Source organism: Electrophorus electricus, chromosome 4 (assembly GCF_041902795.1).
Source record: "Electrophorus electricus isolate QZ-2024a chromosome 4, ASM4190279v1, whole genome shotgun sequence".
Taxonomy (NCBI): Eukaryota; Metazoa; Chordata; class Actinopteri; order Gymnotiformes; family Gymnotidae; genus Electrophorus; species Electrophorus electricus.
In genome coordinates, this window is record NC_137500.1 from 16,836,866 (window position 1) to 16,852,749 (window position 15,884).

A 15,884-nucleotide genomic window follows, 5' to 3' on the forward strand; every position below is an offset into this window, starting at 1 on the left:
TGATACCTAGAAGTACAAAATACATAAGGTCTGTCTTAAACAATGATAAGTGCAACATAAACAATACCCTACAATAAATATTAATTCTAATAATATAACACTGCTCCCATATTGACAGACTAAATTAATATTTATTGTAGGGTATATATATATATATATATATATATATATATATATATATATATATATATATATATATATATATATAAAACGTCTATAGTCTGAGGCGAGTGAGATGTATCTGTTTACACACAGATTAGTAGTTTCATTGATAGCATCATAGTTCCAATTCAGAATTCAAGAACAAACATGTGGAAATATCTTACTCAAATAGCTGTATTTGGAATACGTTTTGCCTTGGTTAGACAGGGAGCATGAAAAATGTACAAGGGAGTGATCGCCGGAATTGTATGTTGCTAGCTAAATTGCTGTTTCGATTTCAGTTGAAAACCATTCTAATATTATATTAATTGGCAGATGAAAACTACAGTCTAACATTCATTAGCAGTAAAACCACATTTTATCATTGCTAAGAGGCTTATGCAGGTGTATATAATGCAGGTGCAGGTGCAGAGGCTTATGCAAGTGTATAGAAACGAATTTGATCCCAAATGTAACTTTTAAAACATGAACGGGACACTTTAAAACGTTAAAGCTGCATTTCCCGCCCATCTTCGCGCCTCCAAATGCGGAACTTGCGCTAAACTACTTCCACCCGGTTAGACCGTTGCTTCCGTACGAATACATTCAACAAGACGTCGTCAGGCTGCAAAGAATCCTCTTCCACAGCTCAATAAATCGGCAGATTAACATATAGACATGCACATCAAAACAGGTAAGATGTTCATTTTTTGGGCTTGCTTGTTGTAGCTTGTTCTATCGGTTTGTTTTTAAATGCGTAGCTATCAAACTTAAGAAAGTTTCAAGCGATCGAGTCAATAACGCCCGAAATGAACGAAGTCCGACGAAAGTTTGTTGCGAAAGAGTACAATTATTTTACATTTTCATTCAATGTAATCAGCAAATCGCTGAAGATTATTACCAAACCTAAATATTCTGGAGGACTCTGTCTAGCACATACCATGTGTAGCACGTATAACAAGCTTTTTAGCTAGCTACTGAGTTTGGGTTGCTGTGCAGTTTTACAAGATAGCTAACGTCAAGCTACACCATGACACACAATCTAGCTAGTTAGCTAACTAGCTAGGAGACATTTCAGTAACAAACCATCGGGGATTATTGTAGACGCATTAAGGCATGATCGCACTGCTTTAATCAACTATGATGGCTATTAATTTCCGATATTACGTTAATTAGCTAGCTCTATAACTGCTGGTGTCTTTCTGTTGAAGCTAGCTAACCAGAGTACTCTGCTAACCTAGGTTAGCTAGCTGGCAAATGTTATTTCATCGTATTTGATTTTACTCGCGCGTGTTTGATTTTATTCCTTACCACATTAAATTTGTCAGTCTGGGATTAATTAAATGTGCTAAACTTGATTTGCTTCATTTTTATTTGTTAAAATAACTTGATAAACTTGGTACCACCAACTTTCACCAGTATGTATGGCTGCATCTATGCTAGCATAACTAATGCTAGCTAGTTAACGATACCAGGAAATTCTAGCTAAAAATAAAAGTTCCTTGCCCATGAGCAAGCGCAGCGGCTATCTTGTGACGAAGAAGACAGTATCACCCCATGATCTTTCTATACTGCGTCTGTCCTTAAATGGCTTACACACTATATTTTCAAGTGTGCATGAAAATACTTTGAAATAATAATAAAAACATTTATTCGTATATTAAGCAGTGAAGTTTTAATGTTGCCATGTAAGAATGTAACATTGAATGCATTTTACTAATGCAGGTTTTGTTAAGTAGTAGATGCTTAATAGATTGGAGCCTATGACTAGCGGCTACAATACTTGCTCGAAAGCAAGTTGGTTAGCTAGATATTTAACCGAATAACTAGCTAATTATCTCTAATAGTACAATTAAGCATCAATCACCGAGTTCACAAAACTAGCCATGCATGGCAAATGTACTGCTTCTTATCTGCCTGTCGAGAATGGTTTCTAAAGCAGTCGTTTATTTATTGTACTGTCTTGTAACTTTGGGGAAGGATTTCAGTTGAATAAGATCAAAACTTCATCTGTATCGTTGTGGTTAAGTGAGTAACTACAGTTTTAGCAGATCTCGCTCATTGACGCGGCTGAAGAATGTGTAGATTTACATTTATTTATGGCATTTACTAATGCGTTTATCCAAAAAAAAAAAAAACCTTACAATTATGACTGAATACAACTTGAGCAATTTATGGTTAATGGCCTTGCTGAGGGGCCCAACAGTGGTGAGGATTGAACTGACAACCTTCCAATTACAAGTGGAGTACTTTAACAGCTGAGCTACCACTGGACAGATATCGCACCTAAAATCATTTATCTTACCTTTCATCTTGTGCGTTAATAAATGCTTTTATTAAGAGATGAGAACATGGCGAATCAGATTCTTATAAACAACTGTGAGAAGCCTATGAAAAGAATTTAATTTTGAGGTTGTAAGAATTTTGGCAGATTGTCTGCTTAAAAACATCGGTGTGCCTGCACCTGCTGGCTTCAAAAAGGGTGTCTGATCCTTGAGCCTTTAAACTCATACCTGTGAAGTGTCATAAAATGTTTAAATCATTATAGCATCTGGAGGAGTATGTGAAGCCATGAAACTCCTGGTTTCCTTTGTCACCTACTTTCTTCTATAATAGAACTAAGTACCCAAGTGAATTTGTCAAATTTGAATTTGAGATGCAGTCTTCATGCTCCTAATCCTAATCAATCTTTAGTGAGTTTTACACATCATATGATGGCATCTATTTCTTTTGTCAGGTACCTGGGAAGCAACTAATACAGTGTGTGAGTCTGACCCACTGTGTGACCCCGCGGTACTTGTTTCACCCCCAAAACCGGAGCCACACATACGTAACCGGCGCCTCTCTCCTGGCTCCAGTGGTTGTGGAGGTGGAGGAGGCTGTGCATCTGAAGTGGACAAACTGCCCCCACGCCAGACACCCTCCGGCAACCCAGACGTCGACGTCCAGGCCCCCATCGCAGACAGGGAGCGGCGAGCCCAGTACAGGGGGCGGGGCCCTCGGCGGGAGGGAGCCAGTCCAGCGGCTCGAGGAGGGGAGAAGCTCCTCAGGTCTGCTCTGGCCCATGTACAAAAGGACAGGTGGGTGGGGGAGACCCTAACATCTCTCAGACCACCACCTGCCTTCCCCGTGAAGGACAGCCCCGCAAAGCTGCAGCCTGCAGTTAGCTACGCCTCCAAGGTGAAGGCGGGCGGGGCCTCAGGGGGTGTGGCTGAAGAGCCACCAGGCATCCGTGTACTTCTGCAGAATCAGTGGGGGCTCAGCTTCATCAGTGACGGCCCGCCGACAGAGAGCACAGCCTTGGTGGTGCCTCAGGATGTTCCAGAGGGGAGCCCAACTGCAACGCTGCACCCTGTCACCGGAGAGGTGAGCGCTGAAGAGCCAGCCACCTCAGAGTCATTGGCGGTGTCTTTGTCCAGCCAGTGCCCAAAGGAACCTGAGCGTTTTGCAGAGCTCCTGCTAACTACTCATCATTTAGTAGAGCCTGTGCAGTATCATACTCAAGGTGAGTCTTTACATCTATAATTTTACCATGCCTGTTAAATAGGAGAACTAAAAGGTTCTTAATCCATTAACCTTTTGACAATGCAGTTGTCTGTGCATATATCAAGCCCTAGTTGCTGGACTAAAGTATTGATGAGCATTTAAAAAAAAAAAAAAAGAAATCAACAATCTGAAGTATGCTGACAATTTGCGCTGATCATTTTACATGCTGCTGATTTATTTAAAAGTTACATTTAAAAAAGAAAATCTTAAATTGATCCACTTGTTTTTTAAAGGAATGTTGTCTGTGGAAATGCTCTTTGCACATTTATTTACCCTGGTATGTTTTAATCCCTACCCTACCCGACCCTGCAGAATGGAGCGCAATATTGTGGAAACAGAAAGAAGGTAAGAATGTAATCTCCCACATTTAAAAATACACACTGAGTGAGACCAAAGTGGTTTTGCTCATTTAAAGCCACAGGCTTTAAAGCATATTTCTGTGCATCTGATTTATTTTTCTTCAATGTGCAACTATTTGGCAACTCTGTACATCAGAGATTTATATACACTCTTAACTCCTTACTGTGTTTCTCAGTACTTGTATTGTCTGGACCACTACATTTTATTAATATATTCATACATTATTCATTAAAACGTTTTTTTAAATGTTCAGTTCAGTGGCATAACTGCCACTTTGTTGTTCTGAGATGCCTGACTAGGACTTTGAGTGCAGCCTAAGTAAATAATTAAAGCAAACCCTCACATGTCCATTTTAGGAGTGGGTTTGACAACACTGACACTACCACTTATGGGTTTGCTGTTTTTCCAGATCCTGCAAAGGTCGTCTGGTACCGGGACACCTCGTAGCAGCTTCCCCAGTGCATGTGTACAACTTAGCAACACACTTACTCCATACATACACTTTTTTTTTCATCTCTCTCTCTAGCAGGCTTATATGACTCTCAGGTTGTTCTTTCCACACCTATTTGCACTGATCTCCACACACAACTCTCCACCCATGTGTCTGTAGAAATTATGTCTCGGGCACATTGTTGCCTTAACCTGAGGACCTTCCTATAAATCTCTTATTTTACCTTGGTGGAGAACTCTTTACTCTTTTAGAATTTGGCAATCTTGTTGTAAAGAGCTGAAATTTTACTTGGCATTTTTCCCTTCCTGTTAATGTACAAGTGGCCTATTAAGAACTTTTGTACTTAAACACATCCTTGTGTCTGGACCCACAGTTTTTTAGAACCGTGTGTGTGTTCAAAGGTGTCATTCATTTTGTCTTCACACCATTAGTGTACATACTTTTTTGATGCTGTTTACATGGATGCAGCTGCAAGTGTAGCAGCATCCTGCTCTGTCTGTTCTCAGTGCTGTTTTAAAAGTATTTCACCCTAGTTTGAATGTCATAAATGTATAATGGTTTTTTTTTTTTTTTTCTGTTTTCTTATTTTAAAGGGGCACTGGACAAGATTCAGACATTTAAGTGAACAGTGTTGCATAATAAAAGCAAATTATGAGGCAAAAAAAACCCCTACAATTTTATATGGTGATTTATTGTGTGTAACCCTTCTTCCAGAAAAAAAGGGTAATGGAAATATGGAAATGGGTAGTCTTAATGATTAATATCCTGATTGTGTGTAATGAGATGCTATTATAGTGACTGCAATCAGATTTTTTTTTTTTTTTTGAGATGCAAAATGTAGGTGTTAATATGGGCCCTCCTATAAATCCAAGCAGTCATCCCCCTCCCCTCCAGTATTTCAAGTCACATCTGCATAAATGCTGATGTTGACTATCTTGATTCCGTAAAAGGTTCCTACTGCTATAAATATCTGCTTTGTCCATATAACCTTTTTCAGAATCCATCATTAAAACAGTGGAACCAGAACAAGGCAGAAGAATGAAAATATTGATGCCTAAACACACTGCTGTTAGCATACTTTTTGTAGAGCAACAAGAAAAATTGAGTAGCAAAAAGGAACCCAGTAGTTGCTAATTTAAAGACCTACATGCATTCATCTTCAGCTGTATGTTTCTCTATACGTTGTTGGAAAACTGCATGACTGTAAGCAACAGCAACATGACCAGGGTTTTCTGAATGCTATGGACAATTTAAACCAAAATCTAAGTTCATGAGCTTGCAGGTTTTATTCTGTAGCAAATTCTCCCATTTTCTATTTTATACAAGTCAGTACGTTTGAGCATAGAAGTAGGTGCTTCAGGACTCCAGTCTAGGGCTTCATAAACAAATACAGAGCAGTTACTAAGTGCTTTCCACCAAAAAATAAGTATATGGAATGTCATTCATGAGAGATTTGTTATATTTATGGTCAAGTTTATTTTTCTGCAATTAAGAAACTTTCTTTAATAACAACCTTTAAGATCTTCATAAAGAATCTAAAGTGTGAAACCAAGTTGTGATGCTTATGTACACAAATGACATGCAAAATTGGCTGCTTTGAAGACATACTATTTATTAAATGATCCACATTTAATAGAAGCCAGGTAATCAAGTCTGAACTATTTAAACTGATTTTCATACTAGATAACTCTTGTCCAAGTTGCAAAATGCTCTTTCAAGATTGCTGTGTAGCTGCATGTCATTAAAAACTGGTTTTCAAAAATATTCCATTCTCTGCTAGTTTTTTCCTCAAGTTAAAATAGTTATCAGGGTCTGTAAAAGTTCAGTCTCGCCAGGCAACGTCTACTTCATCTGTCCTGTACCTGTGATAGAAGAAACGAAATACCCCATAAGGGGTAAATTCAGCCTTACACACTAAGAATACATGCAAAGTTGACATTTAATTCTTAGTTGAATGCAATTATTTTTAATATTTTGTTCTATACTAAAATCTTTTTTTCTGACTTCTATTTTAAATGTTTACAATCTGTCATTGAAAATGAAATGGTCTCGGCAGAATGTAGCATTGTAGTAAAGGTATACCTCTGTGTGATCCAGGAGTCGGCCAGCTCCGTTGTCTGACCCACTCGGAACATTTCCCAGCCAGCTTGTGCAATCATCGCTCCATTGTCGATGCAGAACCTAAAAACCGAGTGCATACTTTGAGCTTCGTGGCAAGCATGGAGGAGCGGACCAAGTCGGCCCAAAAAACAAGCTGCCTCACCTCTCATCTGTGGCAAAGAGCTGAGCGCCCCTCTCCTCACACATCACACCCATCATCTCCTGTAGCCGCAGGTTACCTATGGTTACAAATAAGTGCAGAGAACTTTGCAAGTATACTGTCAGTAGCTGCAATGAATACTCAACGGCTGCGGTCATTAAATAACCTTTGTACAAATATGGGGCTAAATAAATAATATTCATGTGTGTTATGTGAAGATTAAATATAATCACTTTTGACTATAGAGAGATGTGTACTTCAGTTTATAGGGCTAACCACTCACTCACAGCCTACTCCTCCCACAATCAGCACTTCTTGGGAGCCACAGTGAGCCATGGCCCGTTCGGTTATCTCCACTAGCATAGAGAATACAGTCTCCTACAAAAAGATGGCTTCTTAAAACTTATTGCTCATTTAGAAGAGAAATCATGTCAGGAAGATGTTTTCATTCCTTGCCTGCAGGGAAAAGCAAAGGTCCTCTGCTGAACACTGCCCAGAGCTCAACATTTTGTGTGCCACCTCCTAGGTTTCAGTTGGCAAGAAAAAAAACAACATTTTAAACAACAAGCACAGTACTCTGTTTTACTCTTTCATCTCCATAGCCTTACCCCCTCCTTAGAAACGATTGTCATCCTAGTCTTTTTTTCCATAATCATTATTTTTTCCATCATATTGCTCCTCTGACACATGACAGCACTAGACATTAATGCTATTTAAGGAGAAAAACAGCTATACACAATGTAGCATTTTCTCCTATTTTCTTATTACTGAAGCCTTTCTACTTTTCTTTAATTATCACAACAACACCTAAGTATATTTGCTGCTTTGACTGTAATTAATTTAAACTTTAATATTTTTTCATCTCTGCTGCAATTAGGGATACATGCTAGGTCTCCTGTGTTCAGTCTCACTGACCGATGTAAACATAGATCGGTCACTGCAACTGCTCTACACTGCTTTTTCTGAGATTCTATGCAATGCACATATGACTTTGAACATACTTAAACACAAATATCATGATACCTCTATATACGATAAAATCCCAGAGAAAGAAACATCCATTCCTTTGACTGTATATGGGAGCTCTACATACTGCTTGCCCCTACAAAGAGAAACAAGCATTTTCAATAGATCATAAGTTGCTAAATCATAAATAATTAATACAAACAACTCACAATAGTTCTGTATATGTGATTACTATTTTCCTAATTCCATGCCTTTCCACGTCTCTGGTTCCTTACTTCTGGTTGTGCTACAGCCCAGTCTACAGCGCTGTACAAATTTACAAATCCCCTTGACTAAATGGTGTTGCACACCTCCTCACTATGTAATAAACAATTTGCATGGCATGGTAATTTGACATAGGATCAACCCTTATGTGTTCAGTGGCTTTGTTTACACACATTACTGTCATCCTTCTTGGCATCACTGAGCTCTCATCATTAAGTCTACTGCTACACCAAAACCATGCCTTTCTGAAAGGAACTGCCCACCTAAACAACCAACTGTCAGGGAAAGAAAAAAGTTATGTGCACACATGATGTATGCACTTACTTCTTTGCCATCTGTTCAATGTTGTAGCCAGGACTAGGATCATTAGATATCTATGAAGAAAGGGGAAAATTTAACACTACACAAATTTTTGAAAACATGAGTAGGTAGAAGAAGGTGCTAGCAACACCAAGGTCAAGTATTCTGTCCTCAGGGGAGCACAAGTACTGTCATGCTGATAAATATGCAAGTCCTTCTGGATAACAGCATTTGCCAAATGCTGCAAATGTAAATGTAATTACCTCTGCAAGAACCTGTATAAAATTAAATGTTAAATAAATGTTAAATACCTTGATGACTCTGGCAAAGCGGTCCAAGCAGTTTCCCACAGCAATGTCTATCGTTTCCCCAAAAATTCTGTAGCGTCTTTCTGAATAAGCAATCACCTTATTGAGGGAGGTATCAGAATATAACTCAAACTTGGTTGTGATGGGTGAACACAGAGGCCTAAAAATTGGTACATTTTGTTTTAAAAGCACACACCTGAGTGTTGCCACCACTAACATACAACACGGTAGGGTTCCTGGCACCAGTGACCAGTCGGCCCATTTCAATGTGCCCAATGCAGTGGTTCACACCCACCAGTGGCTTTTCCCATAGCTGGGCAACAGTCCTGGCCACAAGGGCCACAATAACCAAAGGGGCACCCATCCCTGGCCCTGAACATCAGGTAACATCAGTAAAATGAAAGACAAACAGTAATATGTGAATACAATGCATCAGATTAAAGTAATAGTCTTGTTCATGGTTATAGAGTACAGCAATAGAGTTTTAAATATTTCTAACATTCACCTTTGGTGTATGCTACACAGTCAACATCAGCAGGTTTCAACCCAGCCTCATCTAGTGCTTCTTGGAGGACGGTTAGAATAACACTACGATGATGTTTAGCTGTTTCACTGGGAAGAAAACCTAGAAGAAATACCAATGTTTTCTATTCACAAAAGAAGCAAATCAGTTGTCCATAAAAGACACTAACTACAAAGCTTTCACATTCATATGATGAAAATCAACAGTGCTCAAGCTATAACACAACCAGCTATAGTGTGTTTTGGGCATGTGAGGAAGGCTTTCACTACATTTGTCACTTCGTCTTACCTTGACCAGGTGGAGTAATATAGGTACGCCTGGGGTTTGACAGGACTTCCCCATCTCTCACTATCCCTATTCCAATCTTATTGGCACTGCCCTCAAACCCAATAACCACAGTCATGACTGCTGTTGAGAAAGAATTGAAAAACCAACTTAGATACTTAGCGACTTTCATTTACTACTTCGGTAAACACTTAATGCATTGTGTAACATATAAGACACTTGAAGCAAAGGTCTACCATTATCAGTTACCTTTCGGATTTGGAAATCTAACGCTAACTAGCTAGCTAGCTATTCTACCTGTCTGCTCAAATCAAACGCTGTAGCAAGATTCTTGACTACTTTTAAAAAATAAAATAGGTTAAAGGATCTGGCCACCTACTGCAATAAAATATACATTTATATTTACATTTATATTTTCCATATGGACAAACCCAGCAAGTTATGTTTTATGTGGATAAATCCCGATAGGAAAACAAGTAAAGCTCCGCGTAATAACTCGCTATCTGCCTATTTACGTTCACGAAGATCAGGTAGCTAACCTAGCTAGCCTGTTAGCCTTCTGAACGCAGCCAGATACACCTACAGTACTTTCATTTAACAAGCCGCACAAGCCGATTGTATTAGACTGCAAACCAGAACATAACACTGGCAACGTCGCACATGTAGCCCGCTAACAGAACTGCGAAAACCTTTAATTACCGGTTTATCTGCACGCTTCTAACACAAACCTCGCGCAACCTCTGCAAGGACCATAATGATAGTAAAACAGGTAGCTAGCTAGCTATATGAAATCTTTCAAAATCCATTTGTATTATACTTACGTTCCACTAAAAATATAATTTAATATTTACTATATAGCAAAATTAATTGGACTGAATAATGATTATACAAATTCTGTATTAACGTTTGCATTTAAGTGTGCAGTTAAAAAATTAATTTTATCAGGCAAGAGGTTGGGCAGTCCTGTGTAGAGGAACATGTGCTGCTTTCTTTTATGACAAAGCTGTGAAACTGCGTTTGTTAACTGTGGAGGTGTAGGGTAAGAGTTTGGGTCTACTGTTTGGTAACTGCTACTGTCTTCTGCAGATAAAAGCTGTTTTATTGTCACAGCCGAACTACTTAGTCGCCAAATATTTAATATTAGTAGGTGCTTCTTAGGTTTCGTGGCAGATATGTCTATGCTAGCTAACTCATTCATCTCACTAACGTGGCCAGCTAGCTAGACAACTAGCTAGCTACCTCGCCAGCCTGTATAGCCTCTGGCTATCTATGTACACAGATGACTTTGAAGTTGAGATTGAAATTCAAGCATAACACTTAATGAACTGCCACCTCTTTTTCCAAGGTACTCGGGTGTATCTTTGTGTGCGTGCTGTGTGTCTCCGAGGCTCGTGCAGTTTCAGAGTATCCGGAAACATGCCGAAAAGGGCCAAGAAAGCCGAAGAGGGTTCTGCAGATGGCGGTAACAACAATGGAACAGGTACTCAGTGGATGTGTCTGTTAGTGAAATCTGTTGTCGGAACTAAATGGGTAAAAGTATTATTCCTTGTGGCTTATTTGTGATATTTATTAACATTTTTAGAAACGGCAGTGAAGAAAGCAAAGAAGGCAAAGGAACCAGAGCAGCCCATTCTGTATGAAGATCCGCCGGATAAGATGACCAGCAAGGATGGCCGTGCAGCCAACATGAAGATAACATCTTGGAATGTAGATGGCCTTCGTGCCTGGGTTAAGAAGAATGGAATTGGTGTGAGTTTTGTTAAGAGATCAGTTTCCTTATCTATATTTTGGTATTGCAATTGTCCATAGAAACCTGTTGTTAATTTTTCACCCATCCATAGTGCACTCAGTATCTACTGAACTGCATTGTATTGTATGCTATGTTTTTGTTTTTTTTTTGTTTTTTTCTGTTCACTTATTGTTTTAATTACACAACTCCTTTAGTGCATAGAGTGCATTGTAACCCTTCTCCCCTGTTTGTCACTGCCATTAGTGGGTGCGTCAGGAAGCTCCAGATGTGATCTGCCTTCAGGAGACAAAGTGTGCTGAAAGAGCCTTGCCAAAAGAGATCACCTCCTTACCAGAGTATCCACATAAGTACTGGGCTGGATCTGAAGACAAAGAGGGGTACAGTGGGGTGTCCATGCTATGCAAAACTCAGCCTCTCAGTGTCACCTATGGCATTGGTGAGTGCTGCCAGTACCTCTATGGACAGTGGAATTTGTTCTCTTTGAGCTCTATGGAAATTGAGTTCTCTTTCAATTTACAGTGCCAAAGTGATTTATTTTTTTAAATTGCATATGAATTTAGGCAGGTTTAATATGTGGTTAAGATGTTAGTTTCTGAAATCTCTCATTGGGAATAGTGATACTCTGGATCAGTATGGCACCAATCTGATAGTGTCTGATACTCATTTGACACAATCTCTTAGCTGTGGTGTCTTTGCTGGAAGCACGCTATTCCAAAAAGTCCTCTGTGCAGGAACTTTTCCCTGTACTGTATCAGCTTTGCAAGTGAAAAACTATTCCATACAATTTCATGTAGGCTAAAAGTTAGTTCAATTAAATTAGAATAATATGGTTAAATATGAAATGAATAGTAAGGGTGCCTTGTTAAAAAAATGTTCAATTTAAATTTCAGCTACCAAGGCATGCAGCATGATTAATGCTGGCTTGTAACAAACATCTGCAATTTGGAAGCATTTCATGCATGATGCAGCTATTGGTAGCACAGCTAAAGCTTGTGACTTTCGATCAAAATGGAATTGATAAATGTTTTAGTTCTATACTGATTAAAAAATAAAACTCTGATCATACATTTCAGTCAATGATGATGAAAGTTGCTGTTTTACAGAGTAGAATGAATTGTTCTAAGGTATGATTACCCAGAATATTATACGTATGGCCAAAACAAAACAAGCAGTTGCTTTCAGTTCTGTGACTACCCAAAAGTAGTGACTTTAAAATGCTGATTTTGCAGAAGAGTAACACCACAGGTTATAGAATGTCTGGAATATCATGAAATTGTAAAAAGTCTGTGGAAGCAGATGAAAGACCCCGTAATGGTCAAATGGGATACTTTGTGACTGAATTTTCAACATGACAGCATCATTTATCACTACATTTACATAATCACCCAAGCCTAGAAGGTGTGTAAAAATATCCTGTCAGGATCAGCACAAGAAAATGTTTAGATAAATTCATTAGATTAGGGTATCTCAGAACAGACATTGGGCTACTTTTGGTAGCCTAAAATGATTGAAATAAAACTTTGGGGTTGTGGGGAACTAAGAGTTCCTAAATGAGAATTGTAGAATTATTTACACTTACTACGTTTGCTGCGTAATAGCGGTAATGAAGTTAGCAAAGCAAACCCCCTAGTTACAGTTAATGTAACACATTTGATATCATACAACAGAATTTCCATTTCAAGATTATGAAGTCTTCAACACATACAAGTAGTAGAGGTTGAGAGTAAGAACATTCACACCCCCTTTTCAGCCTTTTCTTCCTGTTTTCTCCACTGTAGGAAAAGATGAGCATGACAAGGAGGGGCGTGTGATCACTGCTGAGTTCCCATCGTTCTTCTTGGTCACGGCCTACGTGCCCAACGCAGGGCGCGGTTTGGTGCGACTCGAATACCGCAAGACATGGGATGTGGACTTCCGTGCCTACCTCTGCAACCTGGACCAGCGCAAGCCCTTGGTGCTGTGTGGTGACCTCAACGTGGCCCATCAAGAGATCGACCTCAAGAACCCAAAGGGCAACCGCAAGAATGCTGGCTTCACCCCCGAGGAGCGTGAAGGCTTCAGCCAGCTCCTTGCCACTGGATTCACCGACACCTTCCGTGAGCTGTATCCAGAGCAGACCAATGCCTACACCTTCTGGACCTACATGATGAACGCCCGGGCCAAGAACGTGGGCTGGCGGCTGGACTACTTTTTGCTGTCAGCCGCCTTGCTCCCTGGCTTGTGCGACAGCAAGATTCGTAGCACTGCCATGGGTAGTGACCACTGCCCCATCACCCTGTACCTGGCTGTGTAGGGTTGATCCCTTGTAACTTCAGTATATAATCTCATTCTCAAGTATCTAAGGGCAGGGGTAGATTTTATTTTGGAATCCCCCCCAATCAATTTAGATCTTCACATTAACACAGTAATGTGTAGTTTAAGATTCTCTATATCTCTCTCTCTCTCTCTCTCTCTCTCTCTCTCTCTCTCTCTCTCTCTCTCTCTCTATATATATATATATATATATATATATATATATATATATATATATATATATATATATATATATATATATATATATTCATTCATTCATTCATTCATTTTATATATATATATATATATATATATATATATATATATATATATATATATATATATATATATATATATATAATATTTTATAATCTTGCATATAAAAGGCTCAGATCTGGCATTAAGCTGTTATGGTAAATGGACTAACCCATTCCCTGTGGTGTTCCCCCCCCCCCTTCTTCAGATAGTGAAAATTGAACATGTTTAAGAAAAGTATTTTGTGGATACTAATGTCTGAAGTAAGAACTTTGAGGACTGTTTAATAATCAGCAGAAAATGATTAAACTGTTGTTCTTTTTTTAAAATCTGTATTAGCCTGTAGACTATAATAGCGCTGTAGTAGTTTCTTCTTATTCAAGCCAAACTTGTCAGTGCGCTGTTTTGAGGTTATTTATTTAGAATCATACAACTTCAAGGGTAAATGAGCCACCAAAACTTTGGTAAGGAGTGAAATTGTGATTTAAAAAAATATTTGTTTTTTTATTGAACAAACATTCTCTGAATCCTTGCATGTGTAAAGGATGCAAGAACATACCAGGATGTACAATTTGGCATGCTAACCTGGGCTTCAGTTTCAGTTATTTCTGAATTGAACAGTAAAAAGGTTTATCTCAAGACTTAAACCTTTTGTATTGAATCCAACTGATACCTGCAGTTGTGCATCAAGCTGCCATTATTTGTTTGGTGCTGTTGCAGAATTACGATTTTCTGGTGCTAAAGCAGTCATGTCTTCACTGTGCTTACTACTGTTGTTGCAAAGTAGTTAAAGGCGTTTAATTAATTCAGATAAAACTAACAAACTGTCACTAACAGTTATTTTCATTGTTTAAAATTTCATATTTAGGAACTTGTCTGTAATCATATTTTGTAATAAACGTAGTTTACTTTAAAAAAAAAAAGCCTGTTTTTTTGTTTGTTTGTTTTTTCTCTGTGTATGTAGCTTTGTATTAAGGTTGTCATTTATTTGATTTTGCTGTTTTAAATAAAAGGGAAACACTTAAGTAATAACTGTTAACTCCATGTTAGAGGTAAGTATAGGCATTATAAATGTAGCCATCATTCATATTTAGCCTTCTGCATACACAGTTGAAATAGTATGGTTTTTTTCTCTCTTTTCTCCACACTAAATTTACAGTCACTAAGATTATTGTACCTCTGGACATGCAACTTTTAGTAAGCTGAGAATCTATTCTTTAAGCATAAGTTACTTTAGACTTTTTATTTTTAATGAGGTTTACACTCAGAAGTGTTGGAATCTAAATCTGCTGTTGATATACTCTTCAGTAAATGACCTGTATTTTGGGAGAAATTGAGTTGAGGACACAATTCATACTTTCAACTACTGTTTTGTTCCCTAGACAGGTGGTGGTGGTTACATTTTTCCAAAAAATACAAAATATTCTATGCTAGAGTTCTATGGATTTGAGTTCATATTGGTAGACAAAGTTCAGTAATGCTTGGTGATGTCATTGGATTGCAAGCTTAGTGTTGTTACCATGTACAAGGAATAACTTTCAAAATAGTTAAATTTACTTAAGATCTATGTGTACAGGAAATTGCATCAAGTGTGCCCAAGTTCAACCCTAATCATCTACCCTCCTATAGAGTTTAGTTCTAGTCCTAATCTAGTTCTAGTCCTAAATATGTTGTACTATAATTAAGATGCTACTGAAGGCCTTGATTAACTGGAGCAGATCTGTTAGATTAGGAGTTGGAACTAATATCTGGGATTTGTCTTGTGCAGCCCTGAATTATTTGAAATTTTATAAATTATTTCTGTGTACCTTCTGGTAATGTAAAAAAAAGTACATTACCAGAATGTCAATTAAGGGCAGTAATGAAAATATAAATGACATTTAGCAGACACTCTTATCCAGAGCAACATACAAAAGTGCTTTTTCATTTACTCATAGAATATATCCTAGTACAGTAGGTTAGAATCAAACATACCAATGAACTAGAATACTGTAGAATACAGGGATGAATGCTGATACCTAGAAGTACAAAATACATAAGGTCTGTCTTAATGATACGTGCTATAAAAGTGCTAGAGTTTGTTAAACAACATAAACAATACCCTACAATAAGTACTAATTTAGTCAATCAATATAGGAGCAGTGCCAGTTGTCCTTTAAATATTCTGCAAATAGATGGGTCTT

General features: G+C 38.3%; 3 protein-coding genes across 8 annotated transcripts; 2 read left to right on the forward strand and 1 right to left on the reverse strand.

Moving 5' to 3' along the window:
- Positions 1–704: 704 nt before the first annotated feature.
- si:ch211-214j24.10 (uncharacterized) lies at positions 705–6,262 on the forward strand. Of its 2 annotated transcripts, none has more exons than XM_027006829.3 (4): positions 705–835; positions 2,879–3,646; positions 4,000–4,032; positions 4,457–6,262. In XM_027006829.3, exons 1-4 carry the CDS (start codon positions 820–822, stop codon positions 4,492–4,494), a joined length of 855 nt encoding a protein of 284 aa, XP_026862630.1. In that variant the 5' UTR covers positions 705–819; the 3' UTR covers positions 4,495–6,262. The 2 variants fall into 2 exon arrangements, with proteins under 2 accessions (XP_026862630.1, XP_081568825.1); XM_081712699.1 differs by having other exon boundaries at positions 5,092–6,262.
- osgep (O-sialoglycoprotein endopeptidase) lies at positions 6,091–10,231 on the reverse strand. 4 transcript variants are annotated; one of them, XM_027006824.3, is made up of 12 exons: positions 10,104–10,231; positions 9,408–9,527; positions 9,102–9,221; positions 8,793–8,968; positions 8,600–8,695; positions 8,313–8,362; positions 7,782–7,860; positions 7,215–7,280; positions 7,046–7,136; positions 6,762–6,837; positions 6,581–6,679; positions 6,091–6,360 (listed from the first exon to the last, which is right to left on the reverse strand). In XM_027006824.3, exons 2-12 carry the CDS (start codon positions 9,520–9,522, stop codon positions 6,321–6,323), a joined length of 1,008 nt encoding a protein of 335 aa, XP_026862625.1. In that variant the 5' UTR covers positions 9,523–9,527; positions 10,104–10,231; the 3' UTR covers positions 6,091–6,320. The 4 variants fall into 4 exon arrangements, with proteins under 4 accessions (XP_026862625.1, XP_026862626.1, XP_026862627.1 ...); XM_027006825.3 differs by having other exon boundaries at positions 9,408–9,524; positions 10,104–10,140; XM_027006826.3 differs by lacking the exon at positions 10,104–10,231 and adding an exon at positions 9,811–10,046.
- A 128-nt stretch (positions 10,232–10,359) lies between these two features.
- On the forward strand, positions 10,360–13,632 carry apex1 (APEX nuclease (multifunctional DNA repair enzyme) 1). Of its 2 annotated transcripts, XM_027006828.3 has the most exons (5): positions 10,360–10,443; positions 10,750–10,884; positions 10,987–11,153; positions 11,398–11,590; positions 12,933–13,632. In XM_027006828.3, exons 2-5 carry the CDS (start codon positions 10,821–10,823, stop codon positions 13,445–13,447), a joined length of 939 nt encoding a protein of 312 aa, XP_026862629.2. In that variant the 5' UTR covers positions 10,360–10,443; positions 10,750–10,820; the 3' UTR covers positions 13,448–13,632. The 2 variants fall into 2 exon arrangements, with proteins under 2 accessions (XP_026862629.2, XP_081568822.1); XM_081712696.1 differs by lacking the exon at positions 10,360–10,443 and having other exon boundaries at positions 10,450–10,884.
- Positions 13,633–15,884: the final 2,252 nt, after the last annotated feature.

What these genes read in the sequence shown, in the direction of transcription:
- si:ch211-214j24.10 (XM_027006829.3), top strand. An exon ending in TGTGCAGTATCATACTCAAG is followed by an intron (nt 3,647 to 3,999) that starts GTGAGTCTTTAC and finishes CCGACCCTGCAG; the next exon opens with AATGGAGCGCAATATTGTGG. An exon ending in ATTGTGGAAACAGAAAGAAG is followed by an intron (nt 4,033 to 4,456) that starts GTAAGAATGTAA and finishes CTGTTTTTCCAG; the next exon opens with ATCCTGCAAAGGTCGTCTGG.
- apex1 (XM_081712696.1), top strand. Translation starts at nt 10,725, where the DNA reads ATGAACTGCCACCTCTTTTTCCAAGGTACTCGGGTGTATCTTTGTGTG. An exon ending in CGGTAACAACAATGGAACAG is followed by an intron (nt 10,885 to 10,986) that starts GTACTCAGTGGA and finishes TAACATTTTTAG; the next exon opens with AAACGGCAGTGAAGAAAGCA. An exon ending in CAGTGTCACCTATGGCATTG is followed by an intron (nt 11,591 to 12,932) that starts GTGAGTGCTGCC and finishes TCTCCACTGTAG; the next exon opens with GAAAAGATGAGCATGACAAG.
- osgep (XM_027006824.3), bottom strand. Translation starts at nt 9,522, where the DNA reads ATGACTGTGGTTATTGGGTTTGAGGGCAGTGCCAATAAGATTGGAATA. An exon ending in TATTACTCCACCTGGTCAAG is followed by an intron (nt 9,222 to 9,407) that starts GTAAGACGAAGT and finishes TATTTCTTCTAG; the next exon opens with GTTTTCTTCCCAGTGAAACA. An exon ending in ATTGAACAGATGGCAAAGAA is followed by an intron (nt 7,861 to 8,312) that starts GTAAGTGCATAC and finishes TTCTCTTTGTAG; the next exon opens with GGGCAAGCAGTATGTAGAGC.